Source organism: Nothobranchius furzeri, chromosome 4 (assembly GCF_043380555.1).
Source record: "Nothobranchius furzeri strain GRZ-AD chromosome 4, NfurGRZ-RIMD1, whole genome shotgun sequence".
Classification (NCBI taxonomy): Eukaryota; Metazoa; Chordata; class Actinopteri; order Cyprinodontiformes; family Nothobranchiidae; genus Nothobranchius; species Nothobranchius furzeri.
In genome coordinates, this window is record NC_091744.1 from 85,200,470 (window position 1) to 85,216,573 (window position 16,104).

Genomic DNA, 16,104 nt, shown 5'->3' on the forward strand with positions numbered 1-16,104 from the left:
CCAGATGACATCATAGCATACCTCTTAGCCAATAGCGATGGCAGATTTAAATTAGAATACAGTGCAGAGTTTTTACCTGACAACGGCACAACACTGCCAGTTTTAGGCAGAATATTAAAATTTTAACTAAGATGCACTGAAGTGCCAAATTATTGATGACACGTGTCTGCAGCCTGATTAGACGCTCGTTTATTTAGTTTATCAGCAAAAAAAAGTTTATTTGGGGTGACTTGCTCTTTAAAACAAACAAGATACGATAATGAAAACAATTTGGGCTTTTTTGTTTTGTAATTTTTGTGCAACAAACGAGCTGCTTTGCTTGTAACGCCTGGTTTTCTGGAACGCCGCCCTTTATATGGCCCCATCTGTTATGGGGATGGTGCAGCATCTTAAAAAGCACACAGGGAACCCAAAAGACATCGCAGGACCAGACTTCATCAGACTTCCCCTCCCAACACAAACCTCATTTTCCTCCTTCTGATTGCAGGGTGGGAAGATTTAAGAGTGGGTGCTCCATCTGTGAGCGTCGGGTCATTGCAGTAAGATGGTTGCCGGGGGTTACTGGTTTTCAGTGCAGCTTTGACTTAAACACTGGTGCAGCACTGAAGCTGTTTTTGCAGGTAAAGCCCAGTTCAATCTGGACTGAAATGCTATTTTAAAAATGTGCATCATGACTCATCACTCAGGGGTCACTGTGGCAGGACAGTCAAAATGTTTGTGATGGTCCATTTCTGACCAGTGCAGTCCTGAATGGCCAGCTGGAACGTGAACTCCGACTGTCGGCTCTCCACCAGCTCCAGACAGCGCTGAGACTCCATGTTCTGGATGGCTCCACCCTGGAGGACAAAACACACATCCACCATCATGGAAGAATCTAATTTACAGTGTAAACACATATCAAGTACAATTATTAAAATAACAACAGAATGATTTCTTTTTTTACTTTAAGCTAGAGCTTTAACCTGGATCTCATGGGTAGAAACTTGACCAGTTTCATATTTGACACCACCCTGCAGCCTTCTGCTGACCAAAAACCACACTTGATTTTTGGAAGCAGATAGGTGTCCCGGGGGCGCTCTTGCTTTATGGCTGTTAGCTGTAATGCTAGCGGTAAGCATTTTCAGTTCACCGGTCGTCAATAAATAGCACAAAAGGAAGAAGACGTTTGCTTTTTCTGGTGGCATTATGGCGGAGGCTGCAAGTAAAAGTAAGAGAGTAATGTCTTTGGAGGTGAAGCAAAGAGCTAAAACCAGAGCGAACATCGGTGCGACCTACGCTAGCTCAAGGGAGCTAAAAAAGGCTATAATCACAGACTGATAGAGACCTGGATTTGTTGCTATTGGACTTGTAAGTCATAATATTTTTCGTCCAACAGTGTGGATCTTTTTACTTCGTTGTTATTTTAGTATTAGTTGGCTCATGTTAGTGTTAGATCATTAGTGGCGCTAGCTGCAGCAGGGTTGTTTACGACCGTTGTAATTCCACTTTCAACCAGTAGGGGAGGAGCAGGAAACTGCTCTGTGTTGATTTAACAGTAGAAAAAAATGTCTCTCTGTCCCTACTTCTCTCTTAAAGTTTTTTTGGCACAAAAATGGCAAAAAAGTTGGGGTGAATATTGCTTTTAAAATGACACAAATGCTTTTTAACTCTGCCAAAAGTAGGGCAGTAAATCTGAAATTTCTGAGAACACAAAGATGGCGGTAAGTTAAATTTACGAATCTTGCTGCGTTAATAAGTGACGCTGATCCCCGAGCACCAAATAATCAAGCTACATTACAAAGTTACTGATTTACAAACCACCAGAAAATAAAAGACAACATTTATTATCAGCATAACGGATCTAAGTTTGATGGTGTTTTTCTGCAGGACGACTTCTTCCACCTGCTTTAACATTAAAAGATGCAGATGAAATTTCTCTATTTTCTACCTTTTCAAAAGGTTTCTGCCATTAATTGATATAATAACTGAAAAAAATCTCCCTTACACTAACTGATGCATGAATGCACAGGAGGTTTAACATTTTGGTTGTGGTAACGTTTCGGTGACAGTGTGAGCATCCTGTCACTGTGACCCGATTGGTCATGCGCCCTGGCTACTTGGCCATGGGGATGTCCCTTTGGCTGACTGGTTAGCAGGCATGACAGTCACCTGGGAGTCTGGGGATCGAATCCTGCCCGCGCCCTTGTTTTTCTACCTTGCCACATTTCCAATATTAGGTTATTATATCATATTTTTCACAGTTGGCATTTGTTCGACCTCAAAGCATTCTGCACAACTTATCCAATCCAGCTGCCTTCAGATCAGAACGTTTGATGTTTATGAGACAATTCACGTTCAATTATTTAATCCACTGGCATTCAGATGTTTGGCAATCCTGCTGAAGCTGTGTCACCAATAAAGCTGAGTGAAGTGAAATAAATCGTGGAGACGGAGGGAGACCGTACGGGAACGCCAAGTGAGGATTTGAATATAAACTAGTTCACAGTTGCAGACAACGTCCCTTTAAAAAGAACAGCTTCATTTGCTGTCGCTTAATACGAGATTCTACATCTATTCATTGTGTGTGTGTGTGTGTGTGTGTGTGTGTGTGTGCGTGCACTTCATTCACTCCAACTACAGGCTGCAAACCAAAGTAGGTTCTTAGGTTTTGTAGCTAGAACAGTAATATGTTTTAATGAGCTTGAGCCCATGAGAGACGAGTCTTAACTAACACACACACGCACACACATAGTCATGCACATGCACACACACGCACACACACACACGCACACGCACACACACACACACACACACACACACACACACACCTGTACAATGAGCGTGCTACCCTTGTAGTGTTGTTACAAGATGTTTCACGTATTTTACTTGAGTTACTTTATTTTGAAGTAATGTTATCTTACTCGAGCACATTTTGGGCCAATCTACCTACCTCTGTTAGTTACAGAGTAATGCATTACTTCCAAACAAACTGGGAAAACTTATGTATATGTATAGGGTATAGGGTATATACATATATATTATGTATATACACATATATATATATATATATATTTATATATATATATATTTTTTTTTTATTTACTTTGTGACTTGTGAATAGTGTTGTCAAAAAAATCGATACCCAGATATAAATCGATACTAAAAGTGGTATCTAAATGAGATATTCCATCCCTGTGGTATCGATATTATGGACTATTATACACAGCCTTCTTCAAGTACACCAACACGCACGACAGCCAGATGCCGTAAAGCAGCCTCCGCCGCCCAGACAAACAGAAGAAGAAGATGCCGCATGGCTACAAAGCAATTTCCCACACGAGTTGTCTCTGATCCAAGTTTTGTCTGCCAAATAAATAAACAAAAACATAAACAGCGAATTTGGGAGGCGCTTCACAGCCCAACTTAATTAGCATACCAAGTCCGACACGTAGTTGTATATTCACGCTTATGTGCTTAAAGGAAACTCCCGTTTATTGCAACCCGGACTTAATTTCTAGCATGCAGTACGTTTGTTTACTCACGCTGACAACTTTGGTGCTACTTGGATTCCCCGGGGTATTTAGATCCATCGGCGAATCGCCGTCAGCGTATACCCATAGAACGGGTGCGGACAGGCACCCATGGTGCAGCCTCGAAATAAGACATTATCTGCACCAAAACATCTTCATGTCGAAAGGTTTTGTTAGGAATCATTAACGTGATTCCCCTGTTCGTTTGGAGCGGGTCTGGGATTTCTAGGTGTAAACAGACTAGCTGCGGCTAATCTAACCGGCGCTTTTAATGACGTCACTGCCGTGCGCCAGTCTGTTTTTATCAAGATTACTGGTAGATGTACCTTTGTCCTACTGTGGAGAAATTCGTTTTCTCCCTTTATTGACCAACAGAGTTGTTCAAAAGTACAGAACAAAACATACGGCATTACATCTTATAACAAAAATGCACCTTAAACAGAGTTTAAGCAGCAAAACATCACTCTGCAAATAGTGTATATATAGTGAGACAACTCATGATTTAAAGTGTTAACTTTCACCAGTTTTTGTATGCACGTTTTAAAAAATGCTGATACTTGAAAGGTTTAAGCACTTAATACACTTAATTCTTAACATTTAATTTTTGTAATATAAATTGAGGAATGTTATTTTTTGAATAAACTTGTTCGATAAATGGGTGTTTTCAAATAGTATCGAAATCGAGCATCGAGTTTTTTTCCCAAGTATCGAATCGAGTTTGAAATTTTAGTATCGTGACAACCCTACTTGTGAATAAAGTCACTTTTAGCACCCTCTACTGTTTCTGTGGAGAATAGCACATTTACAAATGACCTTTCTAAACATGCCGAGTCTTGATCGTGGCCCCGGCAGCTCCTCTTCAGCGACTAGCCTCTTTACAAGCACAATAAAAAACTCCGCCTTTGCCCAAACACTCTCTGCAGGCTTTCAGCTCACTTAAAGTGCATCGATTTTTTACTTTAAGCTTCTTGCTGTGCACAGCCGTTTCTGCAGAGAGCGCTTCAACCACTCCTAAGTCCAAATATCTCACACTAATCACATTTATTCTCACATGTACACCATCTACTTCAAACTACTAAAGCTTCAATTACAACTTTTGGACCTACAATAATACTCAGACATTCCCAGATTAATCAAGTTAAATCAAAATTGATTTCTGATTAGAAACAGTTGAACTTGATTTGAAAAGTTCAAGGTTTAATGGAGAGCAGTTTCCTGTGCAGCTGGTACATTGAGACATTTCTGAGGAACATAAAAGAACCACTGGAGTGTGACATTTGTAAAGGTCAATGACCTGCTGTGGGTTTTTACTGATTCCATCATCGTGGTTAAAACTGTGGAAATGTGTTTAGTATCCTCCAGATGAGACCGGAGCTCCAGTTGTTTTGTTTTTTCCTTGAGTCTAATTAAGACAGGAGCTGAAAGTGTTTATTAGAGGTGCTGAACAAAATCGATTCAAGTCTGAATCGGGATTCTTATTTATGAAGAATCTGAATCGATTCACAAAGGTTCAGAATCGATTCCAAGAACTCAAATATTTGGCACGTTACAGGTTTGAGATGCACTTTTTTGATCTTCGTTAGGAGAGTCAGTACTCCGATTACTTTTGTGGTCCCATAAATTGAGATGACTTATGTTTGAATCTGCTGATAAGAGGGCACTTGAATGTCATTTTTTCCATACTCAGACATTAGAGATATTCTCATATTTATTTTCTAAGTTGATAAATGAGTACTCAGGATTACTCATGTAACTTGTTGCTACACATACTTGAAAAGTATTTGACCGTATTACTTTCAAAGCTACTGTTAGGTAACTACAGATGTGTTATATTTTACAAGGTAAGCAAAAATAAATGCTGCCTCTTGGTAAAAAGATTGTTTCTGTTTACAGTTTTAGAATCACTTTATTTTACATTGTAAATGAGCATTTTTGGAGCATGACCAGTTTAAAGTCAAATAAAAATGTCCCATATCTTTAACTGACTTGTACAACAAAGTAGTTCATCCTGGAGCTGACACTCTTTGTTAATACTGATTGTGAATCGATTTAAATAGAGAATCGAGTATCGATTCTGAATCGAATCGGCACCCCGAGAATTGGAATCGAATCAAATCGTGAGTTGCTCTAAGATTCACATCCCTTGTGTTTCAAATCAAATCAATTCAAAGATACTTTATTAATCCCAGAGGGAAATTACAGTTTCAGTACACACAGTTCAGAGATCAGACATACATGGGGAAGACACATGACAAGAATTGGTGACTGTGGTCATTCGCAACCCTGAGTCGCGCTACCTTAATAGAGATAAGAGGGTTACATGAGGATTGGTTCAGGTGGAGGGAAAAAAGGCACTTCAGAGTTACCCTCCACCACTAGGGCAGCTTTGCTCTGCAAAAAACAAACAAACACCTCAAACAGACAGATATGCAACAGACTTCAGACAACACAACATAAGTGTCCACTAGGTGGGGTGGTGGGTTGGGACTATCCCAGCTTCAGTTCCTGCAGCCACGATGAAGCAGTGCATGTCACCTCAGTGTGGATAGGGGGAGGAGCATTGAGGGTTGGAGGGTTGCAGTGACCCTGGACGCTTCGGCGGCCTTCCCGCAGTCCCGCCCAGGCTCAAGGGCGCCAGATTCCGATTAGAAATTGTTTTGGGGCCAGACAGAGATAATTTCCTCTCTGTCTTACAGTTTGTTGGTCCTCACCTCTCCAAATCCCAATAGTAATGGACGTTAATCTATCCCAATCCGTGCAGATTCATCCACTCTCTTCTTGATGGCACCCATCTTTTGTGCCAAAGAATGAATCTCCACCAAAGTCCCAAGCTTACGATTCATCTCGACAATTATGTGAGTCAGTGAATTCACAGCGCGGTGCAAACCATCTCTGAGCTCCGGGATCAGGCCAATGTTCCTCGACAGCTCGTTAATTTTCCGGTAAGCCAGGTAGCCTCCAAGGCCAATGAGCAGGAAACCCGACACCAACACCACGAATATCTACATGTCTTCAGAGTCCTCCACAGACAGCTGAGATAAACAAATCAAGTTCCACTGTTTCCAGGAGTCCATGATGTGTCCAACTGGGTCTGTATCGACAGGGAATCCGCAGGAGCCCCTCCTCCCGTTCTCATCGTTGAAAACATTTTATCAATCGCATTGAGAGACCAGCTAACGAGATCCATTTAAATGTATTTCAGTTTCCAGAAAAATGCTGAAGCTGCCGTGCGCCCAGCACCCAGAGACAGACAAAAGCCTTGAGGATAAGATGTGGAGGAGAGGAGGAAAAAAGCGTCTGCACCCTCCAAGAGCCGGAGGTTTCTGATAATATTCAGGCAGGTTTTTACTGTTAGCATCATCTGACTCATGCCAGGCTTTAAAGGGGGAATATTTGATCACAAATACTCATCTTCATCCCTTAAAGTACGTCCTGAGGAGCAAAAGAATATAAAACTAGAGGTTAACGATTATTCAGGCAGCTTCAATCAAAGCTGATGAGACTTCGATGAGTTTGATAATTAACATTTCATGGATGAAACCTTCTCAGGTTTAAAACATTACCCACAACACTGTTTCTAGTTGTGAAAAGCCTTAAAATTTCCAAGTGCACTTTTAAATGATTTCGCTGCATTAGAACGTTCAGTTCTTCCTGCCAGAAACGCCACTAGCTCAACGGGACTGATTTTGACATTTTCATCTTTAACCTTCGCTGCTGCCCCTGGCTGCTAATGGGACGTTACAGCTGCGAGACACAGATAGCGCTCCTCGCTTGACGTTTGCTCCTGAATACGCTACAGCAGAGTCAGACTTAAGATCCATTAAAGTAATCACATTGATCTTCTTGCCTGTTCTCCTGAAAACGCCTCCATTGGCTTTCTGTGTGTGTGCGACCTCCTGAGCGACTTCCAACAAATGTACTTAAAAGTCTGAGCTGCACCTGTGGGCTTCCTCGTGTGCAGAGTTAGTGGAAATATGCACAGGCTCCCAAAAATCCTCTTTCCAGTTGGGACAAACCATTTGGCTGTGAGCCACCGCCTCCACTCTGCATCAGTCCTGCTGTCAATCTGCAGAGCGCAGAGTTGGACTCGAACATCGATTCGATGCTATTAAGGTGGGACAGCTTGTTAATCAGTCGGTCAGACACAGAGCCACCAGACGGTCAATCATGTGGGTTGGCAAGTGAGGTGATGTGTCAGCTGGATGCTCAGCCATCCAGTCATTCATCCTAAACAGGACAAATGATGCCATGTGGGTCTCGACTGCCTCTAACACTACAAATGTGAAATGAACGACCACCGGTTTTCTGTCAAACACGCTGTTTCAAAAAGCCACTGTTTGTGATGTCACAGTAAATGGTAAATGGCCTGTATTTGATATAGCGCCTTCTAGAGTCTTAGAACCCCCCAAGGCGCTTTACAACACAATCAGTCATTCACCCATTCACACACACATTCACACACTGGTGGGGATGAGCTACAATGTAGCCACAGCTGCCCTGGGGCGCACTGACAGAGGCGAGGCTGCCGAGCACAGGCGCCACCGGTCCCTCCGACCACCACCAGCAGGCAACGTGGGTTAAGTGTCTTGCCCAAGGACACAACGACAGCAACAGACTGAGCGGGACTCGAACCAGCAACCTTCCGATTACGGGGCAAGCACTTAACTCCTGTGCCACCGTCGCCCAGTAAGTAGAATGGAATCACCTCCAACTTATCTGCACTGGAGGAACAGCAGCTCTAATCTGAGCTTCTGTTTGACATTGGAGCTTCTCAGCTTATAGAAGAAGAAGAAGAAGAAAATATCATTTCTGTAGCGCCTCTCAAGATGAAAATCACGAGGCGCTTAAAGAGGGAGGTACATCCTCGGTGCATCTTGGGCGATCGTGAACGAACGGAAGGATAAAAGAGTCTGGCGATCATAGGAGATGGTAGCAGGGACACTACTGAAGAGGATCGCAGACAGGAGCAAGGGGGAAAAGAGGAGGTTAGTGGAGAAAAGTTAGAAAAAGTGGCCGGTGACTGCGGCTAAGCCAAGCACAGACGCCATCTTGTTACCGCCTGAGCGGGGATGGGTGGATGTGGCCAGCTCCAGCTTGCTTTCTTAAAAGGTCTATTTCACTGATAAACCATTTTTAATGCTTATTTCTGAGTGTTTCATACAGGTTGAACATGAAAATAGTCTCCTACCCCTATCTCACGATTTAGCTTCTGATAGAAAACAGACGGTGAAACTCTAGGATTAGAAAATCCTGACAGATCTACGTCACACTGTCACTAACATTCATGGACTCACCCATCTGGACTCACGACGGGGACGGCTGTTGTTGGTTTAGCGTCCAGGAAACAACAGAGAACGTCTCAGTTAGTAGAAGCTAACCGTTAGCATTAGCAACACCACACAGCAGAACTCCTCCATACTTGTGTTATTTGTGGAGAATCAAAAAAAGTCAGTGGCTGTTAGCCAATCAGAGGAGAGATGTCCAAGCATCAAGAAATAAAATTCTAAATTCTGTCATGTTTTGCTCAACTCTGACCTAGCTCACTTCTAGTTCCTGAAACGGGTACACAAAGCTTTTTTTCTCCATGATTAGGACATAAAAGGACATCATTTCTACTAGAGACCACTGCAAATGTATTTAAAAGACGAATAAAGTTGATTTTTAAAGGTACAGAGCCCTGAAACGACTCATTTTGGAAGCTACCTAAACTGTCAAAAATAAAACCGCTGAAATCGCTTTATGTGAGAGAGATTTAGTGCAAAAATAAACATGTTTTTATCAACCATGGAGCTAATATAACTCCCTAGTCATAAGCTAGCTTATCCCCATTGGTCATATCTTTAAATGGACTTCTGCACACAGGAATCTGCTAAATGTACTAAAAGTTACACAAGAATTCTTATTAATAGAAACTGAAGTTATTTTAATATTTTTTAAATGTTTACTTGGGGTATTAAAAACATTATTATCATAGATAAAGATACCTTGTGCCAGATTTAGTCCCTGCCCAACATGCATTAGTACACATATGTCAGACTCAAGGCCCGTGGAGCATTTTTATGTGGCCCGTGAGATAAATATCAAAAATATATTAAAACTGGCCCGCTGGACGATTTTACCGCAAAGACTTCAACTCCCATGATGCTTTGCGGCGTCAGCGCGGAGCCGACGAAGCCCCCTCCTTTGTGTTTTTTTCCGCCTGCTGCCGGTCTCTGCAGCTCCGCTGTCTCGGACAAACTACACTCCTCTCACTCAGCGCCGAGTTCACTCAGCTGTTTTCTGACGTTGAAGCCCAGAAACGGAGATTCTAGCCGCTCAGTAATGTGTTCACGACTGAAAGAGAAAGTTTTCCAACTAACGTCCAGACAGAGCTGATATAACTCCAGCGAGCAGCGACACGCTCAAACCAGCACGACTCTGTGACTGCTGTCGTGTTTCCTCCCCGACACACACCAACGTGGTCAAGCTGCTCAGACATGTTCATCAGCACAAACCTATGTGAGCACCTGTTGTCATCTAATGTTGTCATTATTATGATGAAGATGAACAAAACAACAGGAGTCTCCTCCTCAGCTCAGATCAACCCCATGATGCAGGTATCTGGCTGGAACAGGTGAGCATCACAGTAAACCAGTGGAGCAAACTGAGCTTTAAATATGTTGGTTTTATGCTCTTTTTCTGCTCCAAAACATGAAAGTTAACAGGTGAGATGTTGCATTTTCATTTAAGATAAAATGATATTTTTATTTTGTTGTTGGCCCGTGAGAAAAGATTTAACCTACAGTAAACAGGAAGTGGAAAGGCTGCAGATAGATGAATAGAATAGAAAATCCCTTTATTGTTCCTCAGTGGGGAAAGCTAGACGTCACAGCAGCGATGACACTTATTACAGGAGAAAAAAGGAGAATAAAAAATAAGAAAAATGAATAAACAAGAAAACATAAATCCTGAATAGATTTAAAAATGCTGATTATACCACAAGTAATGAATACCACTGATGCCTTTTATTTTAAACTGACTTGCTCGTGTGTAATTTGGTTATTCCACATTCAGTGTTAATGCAGAAATAAGGTTGTTTCCAAATTTAAAGGTTCAAAATTGCATATATGTTGATAAAGAAAATGTGCAAATTTGCCGTCACTTTTTCAAAAAATATTAAGTTTGGCCCTCGACTCCGTCCCAGAGTCTCATTTCGGCCCCGTGTGAGTTTGAGTTTGACACCCGTGCATTAGTAGATGATTATGACCAAACAATCTACTTCCCAGAGTTTTTGAAATATTTTAAATCCTGTTTTGAAATCAACAATCTGATTAAGCAAATATTAGACACAGTAGTTCATTAATTGTTAGCAAAAGCTAAATTTAGGAGCCAGCTGGTGAACACACTGGTCATTTAGAAGCTTTGTGCATCAATTTGCCGTCCTGGCAGAAAAAAACATGGCTGCTAATTAATCATGATTATGGGTGCTGGAATTTCACTAACACGTATGAACGGTAGGAATGAGGAGTTTCTAGCAGGGCATTGTTCGTGTTTTGTGTAGCAATGAAGTAACAGAATTTATCACCAAACAAGTGGAAAGTATGAGCAACTGTCGGTGAGATTTTATGGATTTTTGTCTTCCTCTCCATTTCTCCTCTCTGATGGCTGCGCCCAGGAAGTCAAGTTTAGTTTCAATAATTCACAGACACGAGCCGCCAGCTTCACATGAAATGCTGCCCTGCCACTTCTTTCCACCTTTTGCTTTTCTCTATTAACTTTCTACTTTTTCATTTTCACCAGACTCACCTGCAGAACTCCACCTGTGTGCGTCTCTGTTTTTACAAGCAACCCAGTACATGATCCACGTCCTAGAAGAAGCATTGCTCCAATGTCGGTTCTTTTATTTAACACAATAATAAATTAAACTCCGCTTCTTCTGGTAACGTTCTAATGAACTGAAATGGAAACTTTCAAACATTTTAAGACCAAGACTCCTTGGCTCCAGGAGGAATAAAAGCACCAGCGCCGAAACTCGCAGCATTTTTTGGCTGCTCTGCCAGCATGTCCCTCAATGTTCTTCACCAGAGGATTTGTTCTCTTTATTATTCTTAAATAAGTTATAGATGACCCGCACTTGTATAGCGCCTTTCAGAGTCAGAGGACTCCAAAGTGCTTTACACTACAGCGTATCATTCATCCATTCATTCACACACTGATGGTGATGTAGCCACAGCTGTCCTGAGGTGCACTGACGGAGACGGTGCTGCCGAGCACAGGTAGAGCCCTGCACTGGAGCCCTAGGCCCGCGGGTCGGTCCGGCCCTAGGCCCGAGGGCTGGGCTTCAGGCCAACGACTGTGTAATTACCTCGGACACGGGCCGGACCGGGCGCCTTTATTTTTAATCGAATTCATTAAAAGCAGCTGAAACACGAACGCAGCAGCACCTGCCTGCTTCTCACGCACCGGCACCCGTTAGCTCAGTTAAGGTGTGTGTGGTTTATAAATGCGCCGATATAAACAAATTCTCAAACTGCTGATGGAAACATGTGGCCCTGTTCTAACATGCTGTTTTATGTCCACTTTGATGTCAGAAACATTCGTTTATCCTCATGAAAACGGCAGCGTTCTATTTTTCTGTGAATAAATTCGCTCTGCAGTTAGAAAAAATACAGCATTCATTGCTGGTTTCTTTCTAACTGGAGAGCGAATTTTCAGAGCGGCAGGTTAAATTTACAAACGCGATATTAATTGGGGGCGTTTATTTAATCTGCCGCTCTGAAAATGCGCTCCGCAGTTAGAAAATTAGAACGCTGCTTTTTGTCTAACTGCACGAGAGCGCATTTTCAGAGCAGATTAAATTTACAAACGCATCCAATTAATATAGTGTTCGTAAATTTCATCTGCCGCTCGGAAAATACGCTCTGTTAGAAAAAAAAGCTGCATTGATGCTGTTTTTCTTTCTTTTCTCTCTTTTTTTTTTACTGCAGAACGCTTCCCACAGATTAGAACGCTGAGCATTCTGTCACGCTAAAACATTATGAAAGGTTAAAAAAAAAGTCGGGCTCGGGTCGGGCCAGAGAATCCTGAAAACCTTTTCGGACCGGGTCGGACACGGGCTCAGATTTTAGGCCCGTGCAGGGCTCCACCCACAAATTATACATCAAAACGAGCGGATCGGCAGTGGGAGGTGTGCTATTACATTTCTAATCATTTCTATTTACAAAGGCAAAATTCTTCCATCTCAGGAACGTTGCTAAGCTGAGTCCCATTCTGTCCCGCTCTGAACTTGAGATAGTTCTCCACACCTTCATCTCCTCACGCTTAGACTACTGTAACTCTCTTTTCACGTGTCTGAGCAGAACCTCCCTGAACCGTCTACAGGTGGTTCAGAACGCCTGTGCTCGGCTTCTGACCAAGTCCTCCAAACACACCCACATCACCCCGCTTCTCCTCCAGCTTCACTGGCTGCCAGTCAACTTCAGGGTTCATTTCAAGATCCTGGTTCTGGTCTACAGGGCCTTACATGGACAAGCACCATCTTACATAGGTGATCTTCTTAGTCCCTACACCCCCAGCAGGTCCCTGAGGTCCAGTGATCAAAGCCTACTGGTTGTGCAGCACCAGGCTAAAGGTCAAAGGTGACAGATCATCTGCTGCTGTGGCCCCCAGACTCTGGACCTCTCTCCCCCTGAGCCTGAGATCAGTGGACTCAGTGGTCTCCTTTAAAAAGCAGCGGAAGACTCACTTGTTCAAGCTGGCTTTTGTATGACCTTCTTCACCTCTCTCTCTTTATTCTGCTCTCCCCACCTATTCCACCTTCCTCAGGATCCACTGGTTTCCCTCTTTCCTGTTCACTCTCTCTCTTTCTTTACATTTTTTTATCACAATTGTCTATTTTTTGCTCATTTTAAATATATTTTTTAATCTTTTTCAAAATTATTTTTTATATTTTTACATTTTTTTGTTTTTGTGTAGCACCTCGTGATTTTTATCTTGAGAGGCGCCATAGAAATGATACTTTCTTCTTCTTCTAAATCATGGCGTTTGCTGTGTTTTGGAAGCATAGCACGTCAAAACTAGACTCAAAACGTAATGATAGCGTGTCCTCGCTTCTGAGCCGCGTCCAAAACGTCACCCTTAGCTGCCGGTGGAAAGGAGCTCATCCACTATAACAGCAGCTAATGGCTGTGTATCATGTTTTGCGGCCGTTTAGCAACGTTTTTACACGCAGTGCAAAGGAGGGATTATTCCTGCTGCAGTAACTACATTTGTTACAAACCAATGGTTTGTACAAAGCCACCAGGACTTTTCATTTTCCATCTCAAGGCTTTAATTTATTTTTTACTTTTCCTGAACTGAATTTTCTGAATCAGACTGATGCTGATGATGAAGAGTTTGATTTCCAGCACTGGTAGCTGCAGATGATGGAACTGTAGAGCTGGAGGAACGATGGTGCCGTCCTCAGAGGACAACAGACATCCATCCATCCATTTTCTGAACCCGCTTTGCCCACGCAGGGTCGCGGGGTGGCTGGTGCCTATCTCCAGCGGTCAACGGGCAATCAGGCGGGGTACACCCTGGACAGAGAGCCAGTTCATCGCAGGGCAACACAGAGACACACACACACACACACACACACACACACACACACACACACCTAAGGACAAATTTAGACAGACCAATCAACCTAACAGTCATGTTTTTGGACTGTGGGAGGAAGCCGGAGTACCCGGAGAGAACCCACGCATGCACAGGGAGAACATGCTAACTCCATGCAGAAAGTTCCCAGGCCGGGAAGCGAACCCAGGACCTTCTTGCTGCAAGGCAACAGCTCTAACCACTGCGCCACTGCGCAGCCCGACATCCAACCAGGAAACAGCATTTATCTGGAATATGGTGATTATATAATTATGGTAAGCGTCTTTGTTTCAAATGGGCCATTCCCATCTGTACCGGGTCGGCCCGGGCCGGGTAGCGTAGGTTGTTTACATATCTGGGTGGCCTGGTACTTTTCCGGGCCAACCAAGGCTCATTCTCAGCCCTCTTCTCGAGGGGGTCTGCTTCAGGCCGACCAGGGCCAACACACCCACTGCTGACAGCAAATCCACACCTTCCACTAGAGCAAGCCTCTGATTGGTGGGTAGAATCAGCCCACATGGGCTTAAGGCAAGGATGTGTGGAATCAACCGGGCCAGGCTGGGGCCGACTGGGGCTACCTGGCCCGGGTCGACCCGGTACAGATGGGAATGGCCCAAAAGTTTGAGGCAAAAACAGCACAGACACACACACACACAGACACACACACACACACACACACACACACACGCACGCACGCACGCACGTCTGGAGCTTAAATAAAATACCCTGTTACATTATTTTTCACTAATTATTCAACTCAGTCAGCTTACGTGTCACATCAGAAGATGACTCTAAAAGTGTGAAGATGAAAAACAAAAGTCAGAAACCGCGGCCGTGTGAAAGCTCATTGTCCTGCTGAGGCAGATGTGCTTTAAAAACACCTGAGACGTAAAACAAAGGAAGAACGATCAATGACAGGAGGAAAATATAAAAAAACCCAAAAGGGACGCTTTGAATTGGAAACAAAGCAAAGAGGACGTGACTCGAATCCCAGTCAGTCATTCAAACCAGCTGATTAAACCACATAGCTTCAGTCTAGCAGGCAAAATCAGCTGCATCCAGATAACCAATTAGCTAAAAGATCTGAAACGACACGCCGTGTCAAGGAAAAAGTACAAATGCTGGGAGAACAATCAACTTCCTATTTCCAGGATTGAGTGGAAATGTTAAAAACAGTTGAGGAAAAAAGTCCAAATGTGCTGACAGACGTTGACTTGAGAGAGGTCAAAGCCTTCAACAAAACCCAGAGGAATCAAACTGAAAAACATTAATAATAGCCAGAAATTTCCTGAAGAGACTTTGAAAAGGGACTTGCCACCCGTCACAGGACAGTTTTTATGCAGATGTAAAAATGCTACACACACACAATTTTGAAGGACAGTTCAATCTTCCCGAAAATGGGAAATATTTTGATGTTTTTGTTAATTATTTCATCGTGGTAAATCAGATCCCTTAAAAAAGTAATAGCAACCCCCCCTCCCCGCTGACCTGCTTGTTTTGGTGTATAACTTTTGGAGGTGCACGTTGCCGTGTGAGCTGCATTAACGTCCACGGAATAATAATAATAATACAGATGATTATTGTCAGATATCCCACCAGGTGCATAACAACAAGGGCCCTGCTTGCTGCAGCAGCTCCCTAATAAAACATTATTAACCTATAAAACATTTATTTTATATTCTTGACATTTTGAAGTACAAGTGCAAGTCCCAGACTTTTTTTGTGAAGGATTAAAAGACGCCGCTACAGAAGTAAACCGAATGCTGCAATATTTAATTTATTCTAGTGAAATGAAACGTCCAGAACTCTGAGTTAATAAATAAATAAACATCAAAAACAGAAAATAAGCCTAAAACAAGAACATGTGAAGATGTGAGGTTTGGCGCTCAGGCTCACCTGAGCAAACGTCCAGGTGAGCTTCATGTGTTTGGTGGCAGCGTAGCTGCACTCCAGCAGTCTGGGTCTGCTGTTCACGTCC

At 42.9% G+C, this 16,104-nt stretch overlaps 1 protein-coding gene across 2 annotated transcripts in view; it reads right to left on the reverse strand.

Annotated features, from left to right (window-relative positions):
• Positions 1-456: 456 nt before the first annotated feature.
• The window catches only part of galnt18a (UDP-N-acetyl-alpha-D-galactosamine:polypeptide N-acetylgalactosaminyltransferase 18a), a 205,618-nt gene continuing 189,970 nt past the window's right edge, over positions 457-16,104 (reverse strand). For both annotated transcript variants that reach the window (XM_015965286.3, XM_054733428.2), the window contains exons 10-11: positions 16,023-16,104; positions 457-836 (exon numbers count right to left, since the gene is read on the reverse strand). The exon at positions 16,023-16,104 is cut by the window's right edge. In XM_015965286.3, coding sequence (XP_015820772.1) covers positions 690-836; positions 16,023-16,104 — 229 coding nt within the window. In that variant the 3' untranslated portion in view covers positions 457-689. The remainder of the gene's footprint in view (positions 837-16,022) is intronic.